This window comes from Gambusia affinis, linkage group LG02, assembly GCF_019740435.1.
Source record: "Gambusia affinis linkage group LG02, SWU_Gaff_1.0, whole genome shotgun sequence".
Lineage (NCBI taxonomy): Eukaryota > Metazoa > Chordata > Actinopteri > Cyprinodontiformes > Poeciliidae > Gambusia > Gambusia affinis.
Window position 1 is genome coordinate 8,522,284 of NC_057869.1, and position 22,955 is coordinate 8,545,238.

General features: G+C 37.3%; 3 protein-coding genes across 4 annotated transcripts; all 3 read right to left on the reverse strand.

The window, feature by feature from the left end:
* Nucleotides 1-1,778: 1,778 nt before the first annotated feature.
* Nucleotides 1,779-14,372, reverse strand: heatr3 (HEAT repeat containing 3). The gene is made up of 15 exons (XM_044106520.1): nt 14,063-14,372; nt 12,298-12,470; nt 11,507-11,594; nt 10,646-10,746; nt 10,184-10,293; nt 9,288-9,428; nt 8,888-9,180; nt 6,149-6,239; nt 5,809-5,963; nt 4,257-4,339; nt 4,032-4,168; nt 3,822-3,910; nt 3,114-3,257; nt 2,863-3,039; nt 1,779-2,712 (listed from the first exon to the last, which is right to left on the reverse strand). The coding sequence occupies exons 1-15, from the start codon at nt 14,201-14,203 to the stop codon at nt 2,599-2,601; spliced, it is 2,037 nt and encodes a 678-aa protein (XP_043962455.1). The 5' UTR covers nt 14,204-14,372; the 3' UTR covers nt 1,779-2,598.
* A 290-nt stretch (nt 14,373-14,662) lies between these two features.
* Nucleotides 14,663-17,858, reverse strand: cnep1r1 (CTD nuclear envelope phosphatase 1 regulatory subunit 1). The gene is made up of 6 exons (XM_044106532.1): nt 17,752-17,858; nt 17,197-17,268; nt 15,725-15,798; nt 15,306-15,415; nt 15,110-15,164; nt 14,663-15,030 (listed from the first exon to the last, which is right to left on the reverse strand). Exons 1-6 carry the CDS (start codon nt 17,774-17,776, stop codon nt 14,989-14,991), a joined length of 378 nt encoding a protein of 125 aa, XP_043962467.1. The 5' UTR covers nt 17,777-17,858; the 3' UTR covers nt 14,663-14,988.
* Nucleotides 17,859-18,105: 247 nt separating this feature from the next.
* On the reverse strand, nt 18,106-22,692 carry LOC122847283 (arylamine N-acetyltransferase, pineal gland isozyme NAT-10-like). 2 transcript variants are annotated; one of them, XM_044144882.1, is made up of 3 exons: nt 22,460-22,692; nt 19,479-19,526; nt 18,106-19,313 (listed from the first exon to the last, which is right to left on the reverse strand). In XM_044144882.1, exon 3 carries the CDS (start codon nt 19,306-19,308, stop codon nt 18,436-18,438), a length of 873 nt encoding a protein of 290 aa, XP_044000817.1. In that variant the 5' UTR covers nt 19,309-19,313; nt 19,479-19,526; nt 22,460-22,692; the 3' UTR covers nt 18,106-18,435. The 2 variants fall into 2 exon arrangements, with proteins under 2 accessions (XP_044000817.1, XP_044000811.1); XM_044144876.1 differs by lacking the exons at nt 18,106-19,313; nt 19,479-19,526 and adding an exon at nt 19,562-21,762.
* Nucleotides 22,693-22,955: the final 263 nt, after the last annotated feature.

Here is a 22,955-nt window from a genome sequence, read left to right on the forward strand (position 1 = left end):
GTGGAAAATGTCATTACTAAGCAAGCTAGCTATTCGGTGATCTGGTGTCTCTCCCTTTTCATGATCCCTCATAGATTCTATTCTGGCTATTGGACAAACAGCTGATTACATCGCTGCCAAAATTATTGACTCTAGAGTCACTTTAGACTAGACTTCAAGCAATTTAGATTCCACAGCTCTTCATGTTTTCCGGTCATTGGTCTCAAAATTATGTCATTTCCTCTAATCCAGTTTTTCCATCCGCTTAACGTCCCATTAATATGCTTGGACACAACACTCAGCTTCTTTAGCGATTACCTTTTTTGTCATAGCTTTACTGTCGAAAATTCTCAAATCAGTAAAATACATCTTATCTGCTCCAGTTTAGCGATAGTATTTATACTATTAAGCCACTTAATTATTTTTTATATTTTTCATTGACTGTGGCAAGCTTATTCCTCCATAGTTTTGTAATTCAACAAGCAGAGGCAGGGTCATAGGCCATTACGTCTTACTTTACCTACTGATTCAAATATCAAATAACAAGAAAATGTAATGCTTTTATAAACTACCTTTACTGACTGTTTTTATATTATAATAGTGTGATGATTTCTTATTAAATTTAAATCGAATGTGGCTTCATTATCTGTAAGTAGGTCCACATATATTCAACTTCAACTATTCCAAGTAATTGTATTACCCTGAAAATAGTAGTGGTTTGAAAATATATGACTCTTGTTGCAAGCAATATACAAAACTATCCAGTTATAACTTTTTAAGAAATGAGGACTTGACAAAAATTAATTCCCCATAAGCGAGAGCAGGTTTTACATCTCAGCTAGCGTTTTGAAGAAATTTCCACATTTGTCAGAAATCCTGACAGCAAAACAAAGAACTTAATTAACTGGTTGGAGCAAGACCTGGCAGTAGGAAAGCGCCTCTAGTCATTTCCAAAACAAATGATAATGGAACAGCTGTAGACTATTCATCAAGAAGAATTAGACTTCAGTTCAGATCTTTTGCAAACCAGGATTTTGAGCAAGTACCATGTTGATTTGTAAATTTTTAATAAGATATTCAAAAACAAAACCAAAAGTTTTGATTTCATATGAAATTTTTCAGTTCTTCTTTTGAAATTTCTTTTTTAAACTATTCTAAATATTTAAACCTCTGGGTCTCACGACCCAGAGGTTTACCATAAACAAATCAAGGGATTAAAACAAAAAGTCAACTGTTTTTCCAACTGGGATATCTCACCTTACACCAAATTTATTTTTATTTTAAACCGTTACAGCAAGACAACTTCAAATAAGTTCATGTTTGCATCATGGCTCAGAACTTTAGGCATTTACTTTTGAGAAGTTAAATATTTTTTTTCCACATAACATACCTTGTTTCTGAAAAATGGAGGGATTAGTTGAATTTCTTTTCACTTTATTAGGAGATGGATCAGATTTTAATGAAACTATGTACTGTCAAAGTTCTGGCATATTTCTGATACACCAAGAAATATTTTTAACACCTTTTCCATTCACTTCTGAACTAAATGCTATTCCTGTCAGCAACCACAGCAAGTCTATTTTTTCCCAGAAAGTTTCAGACTGAAGAATTCATTATTTACAACACAGCTTTTTAATAAGCTGGCTTATTAAAATCTAGCTAATTTCTGAAAGTAAATTCAAAATTTCACATTTTAAAAGTATGAACAAGGTTTGAATTTTTAATTTCAAGATTTCCTTGTACCTTTGCTCACTTAACCTTACAAAAGTATTAACCTACATTGAATTTTGACATGCAACAACAAGAAATCTAATGTTTTATTAGAATTTTATGTAGTAAACAAACACAAAATGGACATAATTATGAAATGGAAATGCATCCATGGTTTTCTTCCTTATTCTTTTTGCTAAGCAAATAAAAAATACACTCTGCATTTCTTTATGGTGGTGGCAGCATTATGCTGTGAGTCTACTTTTGTTCTGCTGGGACAGGTAACAGGGTGTGAATACTTTGGCCAGCCCCTGCAATATTGAGTTAATTTTGTCTCTATTTGCCAGAGCATCTTTAGCTCTAGTTTCTCTATAAGCTTGAAAACTTGCGTAGCAATTTTAACTTAAAAATATGAATCTACAAAAGTGGCTTTCAAAGAGTGATTTCCAAAAGTCTGCACAATGGACACAAAATAGTTCTGTGATGTGATTAAGTTAAGAAAAGCAGTTTATTTTCTAAAAATAAACTGGATCATTCTGCTGTAAAATAACAGCAGTCTGTAGTGTCCTAGCAACAGGACTGCTTTTTTCTTCAAATAGCTCTCTTTCTACTAGTTAGGACAAGTTAAAGAGTACAAATAAAAGAAAAACTGCAGTATGATTTTTTTCAACCTTATCTTTTAAAAATGTTGACAAACCATCAAAATTTTCTGAAATCTTTTAAACCGTGTTGGTGAATCTTCACAGACAAAATGCCACCACCTCTTCCTTTTTTCAAAAAATATTCACATAACTCAAACAACTGTAAACAGTAATTATTTTTAAAAATACATAAATAAGTGATGGTTTCTCAACTGCACCATCTCATCATGTCTCAACAACTGATCACAGTGTGAAGAATACAGAGTCCTTATTTCTTCACCACCTTTTCCAGATAACCAATAAATCTTCTCAGGTTGATTTTGATGTTGTCCAACACGCACAGCTGCTGTGGGCTGTATTTTCCCCGGCCTTCTTTACGGATCTATGAAGAGAAGAAAAGAAGGATAAGTATCTTAATGTATTGGAGAGATGAGATTCTGAAATAAATTTGATTGGAAATATCTTTTGGAAGTCAAAAGAATGACCTAATTACAAAAACTGCCTAAACTAAATGTTAGTTCATCTCTACAACCTTTGCCTTGAAGACGGGTTGAAGTGCCTTAAGTGCAGGCAGTAAGTTGAGGTTTTTAGCCGCCATTTCTGCCTCCTCTCCATCAGCGAACACATCAAACAAAGCGTCGAGCGCTTCTCCGTTCACAACCAGATCGGAATCCCTCGTAGCAACTTGAAGCAAGGCATTTCCAATCATCTGCAGGAGCAAAAGTTCTCAAAGCAGGAGCAAACATTTGGGCACAAACAAAACAAAAATGGAAGTAGTGATACCTGAAGGGTTTCCACCATGCCCTTTTCTTTGGCTAATGTGCTTCCAGTAATTCCTAGGATGGCGACGGCGTTAACCCTCACGCTGACAACATCGCAGCGGGTGGCTGCCTCGCTCAGACTCATCAGCTGCTGGGGGGTCATGCACTGAACAAACAAAAACATGACACAAACACGAAAGCAGCCATCCAGTCAGAGGGTTGTTTTCCAAGTTGGAAATAGTGTTGGGTTAAAGCTTCTGGTCAGAATCACTAAATATAGCTTGTAACCTACAGAGCGACACACCATGCTCAGTCTTTTGCTCTGCAATTCGTCCATTAAAAGAAAGATGATTCAAAATTCCTGTTTTGTTCATGTTTTTAAATCAAATACGTCTTTGAAAGAGTGTTTATTTTTATTGTGTAAAGCTGCAAGACAAAAACTTTTAGAATGCTACACAGATTTAAAAAAAATATATATAAAAATGATTCTTGCATCTCTTGTGATGTCATTAACCTAAATATATGCTAAGCAGAACCAGCAGGTCAATCTCTATAGTATGCTTTTTTAAAACTTTCTCATTTATAAAACTCTGCTGTGAAAAGAAATATACTGCCAGACAGTTAAATGTTTTGAAAAGCAATGCTACAATATGCAGCCTAAAAAGGATGAAATCTTAAATGTATTTTTCTGATTACCATTAGTGACACTAAATAGTACTGTATTTTGCACCTGGCTGATGTTTTCGGAGGCAATTATCTGCAGGAGAGAGCGCATGGCGCTAATGACGGCCTCAAGGAATTCTTCATCTTCTGGGATTTCTGCAACAGAAAAAAGTTTAAATGTCAGTTATGCTTGTTGCTTTCACACATGCCTGTGAACAATAAACTGGTAAAGTATCAAAAGTGCTAAATTGCAAAAATATCGACAAGAATCCGAGACCTTCAGCACCAAAGACCAGTGAGGACAGGTGCTGTGCTGCTCCCTGCAGGGCTACCTCACCGCCCAGAGACTCTGCATCCATGGTGGAGAGTATGCTGTGGAGGCAAGTCAGCGCCCGGGACTGAACCCGCTGCATCCTACACAAAGAGGAGGCATTTTAAAAAAAAGTTTATATGGTGAAAAGTTAAAAGCTGCAACCAATTTTGTGTTGATGAAGACAAGTACCGCCTGCTCAGGCTTCTCCAGGATGGATTCTCTTGGCACACATTGGTGGCTTCCTCTCTGGGGAAGGATGTTTTTTTGAGAACCTTGAATCCGGAGAAAAGAACACGTATTACAATGCAATCAAAGCATATGTGGGAGAAGCTAAGTGGGGTTCACTGCATAACCAGAAACAAACAGTTCCTTCCACAATATTCATCAAATAACTACTGAACTTAACCACCCAGAACAACCACAAATGTATGTTATTATATGTGTCACAACATAAAAAGGGAAAATGACACATGACAATCACATTAAGATGTTTTTAATATAGAATAAAAATCTGAAAAACATTTTGCATTTGTATTCATTATTTGTTTAACTTTGATGCGTGGACATAAAATGTTATACAGTGGTGCCCAAGTCTAGTGCTGAAGAAAGCATGTCGGAAGTTGAAATAGACCTCAGACAGGACAAAGGTTTACCCTGGACACAGTCAGAACTACAATGGCACAGTGTTGAACAAGGCATATTTATGTGTTAGAATGGTCCAGTCAAATCAAGATCAGAATCTAATTAAGCATCTCCAGTGAGAAGTGAAAATTTGATTTTCACAGAAGTTTTTCTTCCAATCTAAGTTTGAGCTATTTTGCAAAGTTAAAAATGTCAGTCTCCAGGTTCAAAAGTTGGTAAAGATGCACATAAAAAAAAGACATGGAGCTCTAACACTGCTGTGAAAGGTGCTTCTACGAGGGGAGACTTTGTCCATGAAAGTTTCTGATACACCGATGTCCGTGCTCTAAATTAAGGTGATCAGAAACGTCTCCCACCGTTGGCAAAGTGCGCATGGGGCGCAGCAGAGACACATGCAGTAAATCTGGGTGACTGAAAGGCAGTTACATTGCATTAAGCGGTAACACTAAGAAGGCCCGCCTGCACAGTCATTTATACTCATCTCCTAGGCAACTACCAGGGAGACCTAACTGCACTGTTCACAAGTCTCAACAGGTGTTATAATTGTCTAAACATAGCTATCTAGACATGCTACAAAAAGAAAATTTGACGGGGTAGCACAGATTGTCACAACACTGGAAGCTTCGGAGACGTTCCACCATCTAGTTTTCAGACTGTGATTAGCTTTCCACATGTCTGCAGATGGTAATGTTTAATCATTGGTTCAGTTTGGTAGCAGTATGAATTAATATTTAACACATCAGTCACAAAACGGGTCATGAAGAAGGAGCAAACTATGAAAGGAAGTGTGACTTTTAGTCCGCAAAATGCCATACTTTTCATATGTTTTATTTGATAAAAGAAAATAAATAAATCTGTCCCATTTTCTTTCTCTTCAATATTAGGCACTCCTTAAAATCCACTGAAAAATTGTGAAGATATTCAAAAGGCATTTGCACCTCTGCAGAGCTGTTCCTTTTAGGCTTGCAGCCGCAGCTGCAAAGATGACAGCTTAACCCACTTTAGGCACTTGTCAACACTCTCTGACTCTGTAATGAATTCTTTCTGTGCATGTAGTGACAGAAGTGAGGTGTGATTGAGGAAGCAGAGTGCTGTTTGCCTTTTCTGGTATGCTGTGGTTGATCAAGGCCCCTTGAACCTCAGCTGACAAACACAGTGGAGACATCAGACTGGACAGTCCGTCGCAGAGCACGTCAGGACCCAAGTCACTTTCATCGCTGCTTGACTCCTCCTCCCACTCGTCATCAGAAGGATCTAAACAACAGAAAAGGAGAGCAATAAAGAATATTTTTATTTCCTGAAATCACCCTGGCAATACGTTTACTGGTCTAACAGCCGCTCAGAATGACAAATCCACACTTGGTGGCCATGTCACAGGAAATACATTTTAGATGAAAGTGCCTGGGGTCAGCACTGCTGTCCGTGCCCTCAACACTCACCGTCAGAGCAGCACATGTTGACAATGATCTCCAAGGACGTTTGCTGGGCTGTCAGCAAGGCCGTTGCCTCCCTCAGCTCCTCCTTACCCCTCTGGACACAAACAAACAGCCGCGTGAGTCAACATCCCAATACAACCATGACTGCTAGCGCTGCTATTGCCTAGTCTGGTTCCAGCCGCTCGCTACAGAGGAGAGATTTATTCCTCCTGATGTACCCAAACACGTCAGGTTGCACATTTCTGAGCTGGGTCGTGGTGACAGCCTGCATAGAAAGTAGTTGATGGAGAAACGTGGCTTAAGCTAAGCTGATATATTTAGGGCCACGATGAATGTGTGTGTTTCAGTAGTATTATGACTGAATAGTATTAGTTTTATATTTTAGAGGGGGAATTGTGGAACGTCAACATGATCTTGGGGTTCTGTTCATGACCAAGCCGTGAGGGACAGATCTGTCTCGCCGGGGTTGAGTCAGCCAGTCACCAGCCCCCAAATGACCCGCGATGCGTCGACTCCACAGTTTGTCTGTACTGTCGGCCTGGTGTTGCACTTCCGGATGACTCATGTGTTGCCTTTCCACCTGCAATTGGTGGGTAGCTCTAAAGTCCAGAAACAGACCGTGTATTTCCCATGAACAGCATCACATCTCAGCATCTAAGCTACAGGCAATCTATGAGACCTCTGAGAATCACTGTGAGGGTTTTTCCATACAAGTGTATCCAGTTCTTAAACAGGGCAGATGCTTGATTCAGTTCCTAACTGGTTCCAGAAAAGAACTAGTTTGTTTCCACAACCTGAGATTTTTCAAAGCGCTTGAACGTTATTAAGCTACACAAATCATATAATTTATCTCAGCAGAATTTATAGACTTTTCCCACAGTAAAATTTCAAATTTTTCTTTCTTTTCAAACTTTTTCAGCTCCACACAAAACAATACAAATGAACCAAGAAAAGAGTTTCAATTTGTTAGTATATGAAGACATTTACTACCGTTATTAATAATGTCTTGTCGTAGTAATTTATATTCTACTGCAGGGACAAGTTAAACAAAAATATAACAAAATTTTATGTTTTGAAATGTCTTCCTCACTCGATACACCTGACTGGCCCAAAAACAAGGCACTTATTTAAACAAAAAATCCTGTAATTTCAATAATGTTGTCTTATGTATAAAATATAAGCCAGCCTTTACTCCAATTATACAGATCAATATGTTTTTGAACCATTAGGAATAATAAATATTACATTGAAGCAATTCAAACAAATTGTGTAAAGGTAAATTACTTTTCTGCTTGTGTTAAATGCTGAAAAACAATATACCAAAAAAACTCTAAAAATGTTCTGGACAAGTTTTCTGACATTCAGCAAACATAAATAATTTTTAGTTTAACTGAACTGAAACAGTAAAAGTATAGTCAGATTTAACTTCAGACAGTGAGGAAAAACTGTGTATGTCTTTTTTTAGATGTATGAAAATATATGGTTTCAACTGTAAATAATATTTTCTAAATTTAGGCATTTAATCAAACATTAGCGTGCACAAAGCTATGCTGTTTAAATATCAAGCGCTTTCAAGGATTGTAAGCCCCTGTACGACCCGTCTCAGTAAACCTGCAAACAGATATCACCACCTTAATTTATGAATGCTGTTAACAAATAGCCTTTGTGAATGCTTCAACATCACAAAGGCTGATGTTAACAGGAGTTAACTTATTTGACTCCACCTGAGGATATGAAGTGAAGAACAGTTTGAAAGATCTGTCAGAAGTGGTGTTGATGGAATCAGGGGAAAATAACCAGATGTGCACAGACCTACTCAAACTCTGATGGATGATGACAAAATAAACTGTGAGAAGATAACAGACATTCAGCTTGTGGTGTTCTGATTCCATGTTTTATTATTGTTGAAGCAGTTTTATTTATTTACACCCTTTTAGTTTCTTCACATTTTGTCATATTACAACTACAAACTTTAATGCATTTTACTGAGATTGTAGATAATTAGGTAGCTAATTTTCTATTGTTAGAAGCTGAACTAAAATTAGCATTTAAGCTAAAATTCGTTTTATAGCTAACTCAGTTTGACTTAAAAGCATGACTGCGTTAAAGATAGCATTAGCATAATTGTTTTACAAATAGAATAGCCAGCTTAGTTTTCACACCCCGGATCAAAACATTTCCTTTAATTAAAAATTTTCTGAGTCATAACTCAATCGGTTCTTGAATCAATTTCACACAGAGAGTAAATATTTTGCCCATTCTTCTTTTGCAAAACAACTCGGACTGAATCAGGTTTTAGGTCTGTTCTTTGATTAAGCCATTTCATTTTGAACATGTTGAGATCTGAACCATTTTTTTGTAGCTCTGGCTGGATGTAAACATTTTCTGGCGTGATTTTCTTCCAGGATTGCAAAGAATCAGCTGAGCATGATGCTGCCACCACTATGTTTCACTGTGTGGTTGATGTGCATTTTTTTATGTAGGCCAGAAACTTACATTTTCATCTCATCTGACCAAAGGACCTTCTTCTACATGTTTTCTATGTGCCCTCTGACTAAATTACTAACAGTGCCATTATATATGTGACCTCTAAAGGCTATTAGATGCACAAAATTATATTTAGGCGAGTAATAATGACGGTTTTCTGGTTTGGTCAAGAAAAAAAACAAATTTCTTATTCTAATATAACAAAATGTGAAAAAGTTAGAGGTGCTTTCTGTAGCAACCAGTGTGTCTACTTACAGGCAGCAAGTCGGAAAAGTCAGTGTCAACCTTCATAGTTTTGCCATTCTTCTTCTTCATAGGTGTGTTCTCCTCGTCCATCTCCTCCTCAGCGGGCTCCACCGCTACCTCTGCCTGTTCTGCTTCGGCCACAGCAGCCGTGTTTCTGTGGTAAGCCTCTTCCGCTCGTCTGAGTTCAGGGATCAACACCCCTGCGTCCAAATCCAGACACTGTGAAAGGGTGGCCACCACAGCGTTGAGGGTCTGGGCCTGTCGGGCCGCAGGCAAGCTGGCCTTCATGTTCCACAGCGTACCTGAGAGACAAGGCAGGAACTCAGGAGATTCTATGGAAATATACACTGCAGTTTTTGGGCCACCTCAAAAAGTGAAAGAGACAATTATGACGAGAGATGAATTTTACCTGCAGCTAAAGTCCTGAGGAGAACGTGCGCCATGCCTGGTTGAGATGACAGCAGCACTTTTTCTAGGGCTTCAAGTACTGCGGCGTTCATGCTACGCAGCAACTCGGGGTTGTCCTCGGTTACAGTGTGCAAACAGTGAGCTGAGAAACACAAACAATAAGAGTCAGATTCTTCCAACTAAGACAACAGATTAGCTTATAACACCTTAAAATCAACTGAGATGAATATACCCATTAAAAGCTCACTGAAATGCATACGTATTGACTCTACTTATAAAATAAAATACATAAAAGCATGCTTACTGTCAAACACTTTGGGGTTATTTACCTGAATTTGTAGCATCTCATCCTTTAAAAAAAACTTTTTAACACCTGAAAACTGTAGACAGCAGCTGAAGGATATTTGGGAGAAAAATTTACTTCCTATTTCTGACCAGTTTTATGATTTTAGTTGCTTAATAATGTTGTGTTTTAAAAAAAAAAAAAAACAGCTAGAGGAAAAAAGAAAAGTTTTTCAGCTAAATATCTTTTCTATTAGTTTGGGAAAAAATGTAATCTTCTTTCAGCCAGCTAACATGTGGTGTGCAGCAACAGGTGGGTATGGGGCAATGCTGACTTACTTTATGCTACATACAACCAGTAAAAACTCACTTTCTCTAACCCAGCAAGAATAAATGGGAAGGAGTAAATGATATTCTGTTGTGTGATGCTTTGATGTTTTCTGAACAGTTTGCTGTTGAAAATGAGAATTTGTTCTCAATCAACTTATCTGGTTAAATAAAAAAATATTCAAGTAAATCTTGATACCAGTAAGTGTCAAATGCCAACCAGAAACTTTAAATGAAGAACTTAAAAGGAAATCCTGTTAACTAGAGTAAATGCTCTGTCTGACCTACCAGCTGATGTGGACAGCTCCACGTTGTGAGGGTGTCTCTCCAAGCAGTGGACAACCATGTCCAAGAGGCCGCATTTGTTGAACAAAGACACTGCCTGGCTGCTGCTCTCACTAAATGGACGACAGATGGATGACACAATCAGCTGAAGAATTGAAGCTGCACCCTGCAGCTTCAATTCTTGGCCACCCTGCAGCCACCATTTAGGTATCTGCAGGGTGGCCACAGTCATACAATTAACAACAAAATTCTTGGAATATAACTTGTTTTTGTTCTAAATATTCCTGATAGTGGAATGATTAAAATTAATATCAAATATAAATAGCTAAATATTTATCTCTTGACTTATTCTGATTTTAAGAATGGAGAAAGATATGTGTTGCAGTAGAGTAACAAAGCCACAACAACGTCTTTAGAGAAGGAAATGAATCAATAAAAACCCTACATACCAACTTGTTGGCTTACCATAGATTCCACAGTAGGTTCACAGCTTCAATGGCCACTCCCTCCACAGGATTGCTCTGGTCTTTCATTGCAACAGCAGCAGTGTCGAAACCAGTACAACACTGGAAAGAAAACAACATTCTGAGCAAGGAAGCAGCAGATACATATACTGTCATAAAGTATTGTCTTTGGTTCAAAATGTCAACAACACATAATAAATTTCACTGCAAGTCAATTTTTTGTTTTTACTTCTGTGAATACAGTCTTAAAAAACAGGGTTTGTATACTTCTCCCACAGTAAAATTCAAGAACTTTTAAAGTATTTTAGGATATATATTTCAATTACACCGACCAATAAGTCACTAAGCCATTAGGAATAATAAATATTCCTTACATTGAAACAATCCAAACAAATAATGTTACGGTAAATGATCTTCCTTGTCAAAATTTAAATGCTTATACACAATATACAAAAATATTCTTGCTAAGTTTTCTGTCATTTAGGAAATAAAAATAATTCTGCTAATTCTAACTAACCTAAAACAAGAGACGTTTAGTCTGATTTCACTTTAGACAGTGAGAAAGAAAATGTGTGTGTGTATCTGTGTGTATGTCTCATTATACATGAAAATGTCTAGTTTCAACTGTTTCCAAATCTAGGCTCAAATGTTCTCAAATGTTCAGTTAAAATATTGAGCACTTTCAAGGACTTTACACAGAAATCAAGAACTTTCCAAACTTTGAAAAGCACCTGTTTGAACTCTGTAAAAAATATCCCTCCCTGTGTGCTTGAATGACATCCAGTTCCTGCAGATGTTACAGTCTACAGATGAGGAAGAGCTAAGAAGATGCAGTGAGCTAAAAGCAGCAGTGAAGTCTCACCTCTCGAAGCAGTGCTGTCAGTGGCGTCATGATGTCATGCCTCACCATGTCTTCGCACACCTCCTGACCTCCGCATGCACTCAGATTTCTGAGGCAGACACACACTCATCAGTAACTCAGAGGAGATCCTGTGTGAGTGACAAAACTAAAAAAGAAGTTTTTTAATTTTGTTGCTGATCTGTTGCACAAAACCTCTGACTGAAGAGCAATCAAAGCACAGCTTTATGCTGACAGAAGTGCTGAGGGAAGAAATGTGTTCTGTTTCATGTGCAAACATAATGAAAAGAAAATATGAAGATCTCTGAACAGTAAACAAGCAAATCCTGAATAATGTGGATGATCTCCTCTCAACTACTTACTATTTGCTTTTTGTACACCATAGTGCCCCTGGCACAATACATAAGTAAACATTTATTTAAAAAAACAAAATTGATTATGTTCACTTACAGTAAACCAGTGATGAAACTAGAAAAGCCAGTGGGGCTTCCTTTTTCTATGATTAGCACAAAAACTTTTTGAAACAGAAGTATGACATTATTAGAACTTGATTATTCTTCAGCTCTGTGGTGCAGATCTTTTTTTCTTATAACTTTTGTTTTGTTGCCATGTCTGACATGTATTTCGTAGCTAAATCCAAGAGTTTTTTTATAGCTTAATGTTGAATAAAAAAAACTACTTTAGGAAAGATTTTTTTTAAGAAGAATGAATGGAATGTGTAATGTGTCCAACATTATCCAAAGAAAATTTAGCAGCATGACGAAAGACGAGCAAAGATCCCGCTGCGCCCTCACCTGAGCGCCCCAGTGGCCGTCTCCCTGACGGCCACGCTGCCGTCCAGCAGCATGGGGCCCAGCCGTCTGACTGCGTCCCTCTGGAGGAAACCGGGAATGGTCTGGCTCTGCTGCACCACCCGAGAGATGCTGGCACATGCAAACTCCCGAATATCTGCACTAGGACTCTGCAACTGAAAATAAAAACACAACTTGATATTAAATCAAGGTTACAATCTTTTCTTTGAAGATTTTCTTACTGTTTCCAAAAGCAAAGTTGAGGTGAAATGTTTGGAGAATGATAGAAGGATTTTAACTTTTTTTTTAAAACTTTACTTCTTCAGAATTTAAATGTTTTTCACCAAATGTTTTTATTGTATATTGATGCTTCATAGGAAACAATTCACAAGCTTTTATCAAGAAATACATCAGGCTCATAAAAAAACATCAATAGTTGTAGATGTAGGTAGCTTAAGCTATTGCAGTGGTTCCCAAAGATTTTCTTCTGGGCCCCCGGGAGTTTCTGAGTTGTAGACCCAACACATAAATATTTTGACCAATTCCATGCTCCATCATGCTTAAAAACAGATAATCACCAAGTTGCTCCTAGATGTTTGGAGCTGCCTTTGAAAAACATTTTTAAACCATCCTTTATTCACTGCTGTGCTTTTAGGCAAGATCAACCACACATGGTTGACCAAGTTTCACTGCTGGCATGAAAAGATGCAAATATATTAGATATTTTATGTGTGTTTTTTTCTTTCTTTTCTGCCCTTCCTAATAACAGATTATTGTTCTTTTATAAGCAGAAACCCTCATGTTTGCTTGCTGCAATTTCTCAGCAGCAGTCCTTGACTGAGAAGACAGTCATAGCACTTGCTAGTCTCTCTTGAATGTCCTGGAGCTTTTTATCATCATGTCAGCTGGACTGTGGTCTCAATGACTTGGTAAATATTTACATTTTATTCTGGTATGTGAGGGATTTTTTTGATGACAAAAAATGTTTCCCCTCTCAAAGCAGAATTTAATCAAAATGACAGAGTGACATCAGCTCCCTCCATCCTCCTCATCTATTTCATATGGGGTCATTGAAATTATGCTTGCAGGTCATTTTGTGAGTTAATTTATTATAAGTCAATTTTAAAACACACACTAAAAAGTAAAGCCTTCACTGGTGAGAAATAAGATTTCTGTCGGTCTATAAAAAACAAATAAAATTTATTTTTCCAAAACATGCTTCTGTTTTGCTATTTTAGCCAACATTAAAACATTCCCTTTGCAGATAAGAAATGAATTTCATTCAATACAAAGATGATGATATTGATATCACGTAAAAGAATTAGGGACATGATTTTGAATTATTTCCTTAGAGAAAAAAAGTCAGATTAATTAGTCCTAATTCTCTATTGTACATTGCTCTATACTGCACATAAATATACACAATAAGAACACAAAGTGCCTTATGTAAGACAAAACACACAAACCATAAAGTAAGACTAATTATATATAATTATAATACATATGCAAAGAGGTACTTCTACTTAAGTGATAAAGCAATATGGCAATTATTTTTTTATAATTAGTACTAAGATTTTGTGTGTTTTCTGCACAGTACGCATACGTCACCTGGTTAAAGGGACATAACTCCAGCCTGACATGTGACCGTGGACAAATAACCTAACAGTGCCAGCTACTTTGCTCATCAATAATTCACATAACACACACCCCTCAGATCAGTGCGTTTCATAGTTATAACTTCAAACACCCGATGTGATCGTGGTCCTACTTTTTCCAGCAGCTCCGCAGCCGGACAGCTTTCCTCATCGAGCTCTTCTTCTGCACCGTCCGCTTCCTTCACAGCGTTCACCGGCAGGCCGACAGAGTTGAACTGCGGCCGCTTAAACTTTGTGGTTTTACTTTTACCCATTTGGATCTGTTTCTAGGTGCTCATGTGACAAGATGTCTGTGGTTTTTGTCCGAAATGTCGGTGATTACAGTCCCTGCACCCCGCAGAAACAGGCTAGCTGGAAACCATGTGGAAGAGTCAACGCAGTCAGCCGGAAAGAGATCGTCGTTGACGGAAAGCAGTCACGTTTGTCGCAACCAAGAGAATTGCTCCTCCGTACGTTATTGCGTCCGCCATATTGTGAGTGGCAGGTTCTAAATTTGCCACTCCTGCTTTCTTTTCATTACAGCCAACAAAATCTATGGCCATTCAAGCATGGATTTCCCCAGATACTTCAGGAGATATTGGATTGAGCATAGACAGTTTGGCTTAAAACAAAACAGTTAAATAAGAAAAACAAGAGGAAAGATGATTGCAGCAAACCACAGCCAGAAACTATATTTAAAAATCTAAGAAGGCAAAGAAAAACAACACATTTTCACACTCTGTGTGTTTATTAGGTAAATAAATTTAAAAATAGAAACATTTAGATAAAATACATGCTCAACTTTAGAAACAGAAATAAACACATCGAGACTCGATTCGTAAAATACATCAAGGGTCAGGTGAGCATATCAGCAGCTTCAATGATAACATCACAGCCACGCTTTTAAAAAGCCTCCGTTTGTCCATTTCTTCATTCTGAATCATCATGATGACGATATCCTCAGCACTGCACCTTGTCGCTGATGCTCAGCCAGCTTGAAGGACCAATGAGAGGTCAACAATTGATGAAAACTAACAGAACAGGGCGACCTAGATGGTAGTCACTGAATGTTCGGCCGGGGTTTGAGAATGAGTTTTCCCGTCTGTCAAGACATTTCAATAAAATATTGTTAAATTTGTAGAAAGATGAAAGATACATTTTCCAGGAATCAACAATCTTACATCATCACAGGACATGTTGTATTCTGCTAAAACTGTGCGGCAGCGGGCAGCAATTCTGGAGGTGCAAGTGTCAAGGAAACAACCACAACCAAGAATGTACAAAAAAAAAAAACTAACAAAAAAAAAAAACATTTTGTTTAACTCAAAGCTAAATAAACTGTTCCACATTATGTTTTCTGCAGCAGAAAAAGGATACATCGAGGGTGCCACAACTCGTTTGTGTATCCCAGCAAAGAAGAGCGCTATTAGGGTGATGCAGCTGATGGTGAAGAAGGGATGATTCCAAAGTGATGAAAGAAAAGAAACCTGCAATCAAGGAGGGAGAGGAAAGTTAGGAAAGTTTGATAGGACAGAGTTTTACTTATTTTCTCTCATCTGACCAAAACTCAGGAGCAATTTTTGATTACATTGAAATCCCATAAAGAAAAAATTCTCTTGAAACTCAGTGGAATTTAGCTGAAATCAGGTTTGAAGTTATTTAGATGCTTTTTAAATCATAGATGTAATTTTTAGAATTGCAAATCTGTGTCATATGAATGTGAGGAGAAGCAGCAGTGAAACTGCATAATGCAAACATCATGCACACAAACTGGCTTACTTCCTCAGGTAACAAACCTTCTGAGTGTCGGGGTCTATTAACCAGTTCCAAGCCCCTGTGGCTGTGCAAACAGACACCACTATCAAAATCACTGGAAACAGAGATAAAAGGAAAACATTACAAACAATATATTGTAGTGACTATTCAGGAATTTAGCAAAGTTGATGCATCTCTACTGACAGATTGTATATTCCCCAACCACCAAGCATTGGAATCCCCCTACATTTGTGAAGTTATAAGGCACAAGTAATAAAATCAATTTACTCTACATTCAATACAAAGATGCTTGAATATAAAATGAAGGATATATATATTCTCTTAGAATTTCAGCCTTCAAAACGAAGCAAAAGTCTCAATTTAAAACATGTAGGAGCTTGTAATTTGAAAGGTTTATTCCAAATGTAAAATTGCTTGTTTTAACATGCAGCTTTTATGAAATATTCGCTAATATACACATTATGCAAATTTGAATGCTGTCCTAATGTTAAGATTGTAGGAAATATACCTAGATGTTTGCCTGTGGTAGAGCTAAATCATCAACCAGTGGGGTAGATTAAGGTGCTGTACTGACAGTAGGACCAACTCAACATACGATTTATGAAAGCATGTTTGCCAATCAGAGACTCAGAGCAACTGGGTGGAAATAAATATGGTGACAAAAACCCAACTACCCGTTAACACTTCCAGAGTGGCAGTCTATGTCTGAATGTGCAGCTCATTTAAATGCACATTGGTAGAAATTAATAATAACATTCCTTGGGAGACAAAGTTGATTAACTACCCACTTGTCTCACTGTATAAAATCTATGAAACCCTCATTTCCTGTCCACTACAGTTCCAGAGACAGCTGCCTCCATGTAAGGAATACTTTTATCTCCTTATATGAAGGTGATTTTTTTAGATATATATTTTCTGTTCATAAACATTTAGAAATACAGAAACATAGTTTGAAGTACGACAGCCATCCTTCTGAGATAATCTGAAGTCAGTCAAAATTGGCTAAAAATATTTCTCATTTTAGAAGATGAAAACATCCAGTATTCTTTATCTTGTCAAACAAGTATCAGCGTCATACAATCATGCAACAAATTTCCTCTACAGCTTTAAATGCTACTGTAGTAACTCAACTTCGTGCATTGCAGTGGTATATGTTTCTGCAAAGAGCTTGTCTAAGCCTTAAAGTAAAAAGATAAAAGAAATCATTAATAAAATAAAACCCAAAATAAACTTAACACATAAAATGTTTTCCTGCCTGGCATCATATTTCTATGACCTTAAAAGAGATTTGTGCATTTGCTGCTTTTATTCTACATAACCAGAGACACGTTTGATAAGTGAAGGTCACTTTGCTTTGGGAATATTTATATTTACATAAACTGTTTAACTCTTCAAAGCTAATGTGAATATTTAACTTTAAATGCTAGTATGCTTTACCCTGAAGATGCTGGAAGATACATAATGTATCACGTCAGCAATAGCAGATACTTACTTCTCCACCTGCCTGTTGCAGGTTGTAAACAGGAGATATATTCCGTTAGCCTCCTCTCAAAAGCCTTCAGGTCTGTTGGAATAAGGGACACGTTCAAAAACAGTTACAGTGAACATCAGAGATGTAGGACAGACTTAAAGCTTTTCTGGTGACAAGTTCTGAGTGGCTGTCAATAAACTGGGACTTTGATATAATGTACACACCAATACAAATGCTCAGTTTAGAACATTTTTATTTCTAATTTAAGATACGAAAACAGAAAATCACCGTAAAACGTTAATGTTGTTAAAACGTCTGACATTACCCTTAGTAATATCAAAGAATAGATGTTAAACTACACAATTGGCAACTAAAAAGAAATATCTCCCTGCTAAGTTAGCAAGTATGCTAATACTAGCCAGCCTTCATACCAGCTCCTATTTCCCCTACATCACAACCTCTGATTCCCTTACATCACAAACTCTGGTTTATCTTTTATATTTTTATTTTGAATCTACATGACTCCTAAAATAGATTTCAATCTGGGTAAAATGAACTACTTTATGGTTTTGTTACCTTCGGCCTGCTCCAAAGAATTCATGTCCTAAGCCGACAACAGCAGTGCGCTGATTGGTTGTGCCTCTGCTTCCCGTCTCAAATGAAGGACTGACATGCTGACCAATCAGAATGGGTTAAATCCTCAACCATAATTTTATTGGATGGAAAACTCAGAAGAGGGCGGACCAAACCGTAATGTCTTCCTGATTTGAAACGTCACAGATTGGGGACGGGCAACAGGTGGCGCTGTTTCACGCTGGATTAAATCTCAGATGTCTCTTTGTTTTCCCCCATTCAAACATATATATATATATATGTATGTATATATATAATCACAATCATTAAGCAATGATTGTGATTTAAGGGTGTTTTAAACTGTAAAGTTCTTTATTTCCATAGAAAGGTTACTTGAGCATATTCATACAGGAAGAAGAAAAGTTGAATTGTTAGGATTATATTTTCTTCTGTCTTAAAAATCGAACACAGGTTTTTCATATAAGATTTATACAAAATAAAGGCCTTACACAAATATATTGATGTTATTTAACAGTTTTACATTCTGAATAAAAACAGATCATCTGCTAAAAATACATGATAAGCCCAAACTTTGGTATATTCATTTGTGATATTGAGTTTTGTCATATAATAAACACATTCAATGCAGTCATTTAAAAGCCAAAGCAAAAGGTTATTTGTTATCTTCTAGATTGTGTAGGACACCTTTTTGTTTGCAGGCTTCATTTTATTCTGTGTCTTAACATTAAACTGCTCCTTCAGGATTTGATCAACCTCATCCTCAGTTATGTTTCTCATATCCAACAAATCCACCCCTTCCTCAGGTTTGTAGGTGACCTCACTGTAGGTCCAGCCAATCAGAGCTTTGAATCCTGTCGGCGTTTGCAGGGAGCAGATGGACTTGTTAGTGAACAGAGAGGCTGGATCTGTTTGAAGTGTGTGGCTTTTTTCTGCGAAATGTTCTGGCTCTCGAGGCTGCAAGGTGAAGCAGAAGATCTGATATGTTTGCTTCCTGTTCACCAGGCTGGATTTAGCAAATTCTGGATTGAGAACCTTTGGTGTCCTGCCTGTCTTCTCCAGGATCCACGTGTCCTCCTTTTTGGTAAGTCGAAATACCCCTGCTGCCTGTGGTTGGTCCTTTCCAGAGATGAGCTCAAGTGGCTCCCAGATCTGAGACGAGACCCCAAAGCTTACATCAGCTATATAAGGCTTCCCATCAATTTCAACCTTGTTGATGAGATGATTCTCCCCAGGTGGAAAGTCATTGGTGATAGTGTTGAAAACTCTGCCACCCAACATTGTGGCATTGAAGCCCATTTCTCTCAGCACCCATCCAAACAGGTAGTTGTTCTCAAGACACCAGCCTCCACGGCTGCTCCTCACCAACTTATTGAAAATAGTCTCCAGGTCCATGGTGATCCACTCTCCACAGTGAATACTAAGGTTTTCAAAAGGGATCGACATGACATGCAGCTTGTGGATGGACCTCAAAGTTGCGAGATCCATTTTATCAGAAGGGCCATGGAAGCCAATTCTTTGGAAGTACTCCTCCAAATTCATCTTACCTGTAAAATGTAAGATGTTATAGTTAGTTATTAAGTCAAATTTACGCACATGTGAAAATATGTGTAAATAGTTTGTTTCTTTTTCTAGCAACTATGTAACATACACATCTTCCAAAATACAACCCACAACAATGAACAGACAAAATAAAAACTATTTAGCCTTACCTCAGCCAAGTAGTCAGAACTACTGAAGAACTTCCAACTAGTAAGGCGCTGAGATATGATATATGGCAAAGATTGGATCAGTTGAGCATTTGATAAGTCAGGATAACAAAGAGACAAAGTAAAACTAACTGCAACCAAGCAGCTTGTGCATAAGAACAGCAGCACACCTCGAACTATAGATTTCGCAAAGCTGCAGACTTTAGACCTGCCATACCCTGAAAGCTGATTGCACCATCCAATCTGATCCAAGGTGAATTGAAAAATAGATGACATATGCAAAAAGTGACTCTCATTTGTTAAACATTCAACACACAGATATGTAAATCTTTATTTTCTATTGGCTTCTCAGAAAATATGAATATTAGGACTCAGAAACAGCGATTTTTAAAGCAGGCAATATTATGGCCTACACAAATAAAAGAAAAACTGTCCAGCTTATCAATGTGAGCAATTATGTAATCTTATGACTGCTTCTGATATGAGTCTCTGTGAATCCAAATCCATCCACCCATCCATATCTACTTAGTCCTTGCATAGCTGCAATGGCATTACTTTTCTCCAGCAGTCAACAGGCAAGATGCAAGGTACCACTTGGACATGTCACCAGTCCAGTTTTGCAAAGTGATTAAGAACTCAAACCAAAACAAATTTTATTAGTACTCCAATGAACCTTACTGATGTTAATTATGTGAAATGAAACTTTATTGTAAAAATTTTTAAAGAGGAGTTGCACATACAAAGAAAGCAGTGAGGTAAACATCACAGTGTCAGTACAGATTGCCCTTTCTAGTACTTATACTAGATTAAATATTGACAGTGTGCATCCAAAAAAAGAATGAGAACTTTCCATCTGGATAGTCAGGAGGAGTTGGGCAATCACATTTTACAGAAAGCTATATGTGCGAGCTCGCAATAGATGTCTTTCTGGCACGATCATCAGCAGTGTACAGGTGTCAGTTGTCTTTAAATTATGAAATATGCAAACTGAACAGGCATCAAAATCTGAGCATGAAAATCCTAAGGTCTCAGAAAGCATTGCATACTTAAAATGTTAGTCTAGTTTACAACAAAGAAAGGAATAAATCTGTAAAATTAATTAATATGTCATAATAAATTTGTCAGAAATAATTGCACTTTGAATTTTAAAAGTTTAACTTAAAGGTTATGAAAGATTTGATTACTTTTAACAATTACTGTTCTTATTTTATTGGTATAACACACACAGTTGACCTTTCATTAATATCAGTAGTTTTGCATTTTCTTCAAAGTGGGGTTAGGTACGGTAAATCAATATGCTACATCTATAAAGCACATTTAAACTTTTTTCAACTAATATATATTAATGTATATGATAATGCTATGTAAAACTGTTGGGTTAATGGTTTCCAAACTCTTTTGGAGGGTTTTCAAAGGGTGTAAAATGTTTTGTTGCACACAGGCTTTAGTTTGTTCTGCAGCTTTATATTAAACTGTTCCATCAGGACTTGATCAAGCTCATCCTCTGTTATGTTCCTCATGTCAAATATGTCCACCCTTTCCTCAGGTTTGTAGGTGACCTCACTGTAGATCCAGCCAATCAGAGCTTTGAATCCTGTTGGTGTTTGCAGGGAGCAGATGGACTTGTTGGTGAAGAGGGAGGCTGGATCTCTCTGGATTCTCTGACTTTTCTCAATGAAATGATCAACCTGTCGAGGTTCCAGGGTGAAGCAGTAGATTGGCTTTGTCTCTTTCCTGTTCACCAGGCTGGATTGGGAAAATTCTGGATTGAGAACCTTTGGTGTCCTGCCTGTCTTCTCCAAGATCCACCTGTCCTCCTTTTTGGTAAGTCGAAATACCCCTGCTGCCTGTGGTTGGTCCTTTCCAGAGATGAGCTCAAGTGGCTCCCAGATCTGAGACGAGACCCCAAAGCTTACATCAGCTATATAAGGCTTCCCATCAATGACAACCTTGTGAATTAGGTGAGAATCAAGAGCACCAAAGTCGTCAATGATCCTATTGAAAGCTCTGGAGCTCAGTGTTGTTGCATTGAAGCCCATTTCTCTCAGCACCCATCCAAACAGGTAGTTGTTCTCAAGGCACCAACCTCCACGGCTGCTCCTCACCAACTTATTGAAAATAGTCTCCAGGTCCATGGTGATCCACTCTCCACAGTGAATACTAAGGTTTTCAAAAGGGATCGACATGACATGCAGCTTGTGGATGGACCTCAAAGTTGCGAGATCCATTTTATCAGAAGGGCCATGGAAGCCAATTCTTCGGAAGTACTCCTCCAAATTCATCTTACCTGAAAAATGCAAAGTACTGACACAATTATGTCTCACAGGTATCTGTCATAGTCATTATAATCTAATTAAGCACATTGTGCTTTAAAAAAATAATTTGGCCTTTCACAGTGCAATCACAAATCTAATTATATTTTATAGGGATTTTATATACGAACAAGCTAAAAGTAGTACATAATTGGAAAGTGGAAGGAAAATAATGCATGGTTTTGATTTTTTTTTTTCCCAGCTCAAAAGTGTATGAAACTAAATTTATTTTCCCCCATGTCAGTACTTTGTTGAAGGAGCTTTTATATAATCAATATCAGATTTGTTTTTGTTAAGAGATGTTGGAAATAATGTATTATTTTCCTAAGCATCACAGTAATGCGCTACTTTGTGTTGGTCTCTATCCCAATGGATCCATATGGTTCTCAACTGTCTGACATAGACAGGTATTTTAAAACTCAGAAATATTACCCAGGGTAGCATCTACGGCTGCACATGTGAAACTAAAATAATAGTCATTAGCATAATAAAAGTCATTAGTATCGTGTTATGGTTACAACTAAATCAAGAAAATGTAACCTAAATAAAAACTAGCAAGAATCGACCATCACGAAAATATGGTCCTTGACCACCAGCGCTTAATGCACACTACAACGAGTTCACCGATCGATCGGGAAAACCTTTGTTCAGTGTTTTAAAATGAACTCTTACCTTCAAAGGATGACATAACAGCCTGCAGTTCAGGGAGTGTAGTCGCTGTTTGGTGCTGATAACACAGATAACTGCTTAGTTCTCTAAATGTGCGGCCTCCCTGAAACGTGTGGCTAAGAAAAAAAACAAAAAAACCAAACTCGATTATGACCACTAGAGGGACTGCCACTTTAAAATAACTAAAAGGAGCATTTTTTTTCTTTCTACATTTGGCTGCACGCCATAACTTATAGCATTTCAAGGAATTGTGTTATGTTTTAAATGTGTTGTACAGAAGTTAGAAGAAGATTCTGGAATTTTCTATAGTTGAATTTTTTGAAATATGTCCATTTTATTCTGAAAAAAATGCCCAAATTTCCGGATCCATAAAATTTCATTTTATTGAACTAATCAAAATTGGACTCATTGATGATACGATTGAGTTCAGCTGATTAATAATTATGTTTAAAATGATATTTTTTCATTTTTAGATTTCGAACTCGTATAATATGTAAAA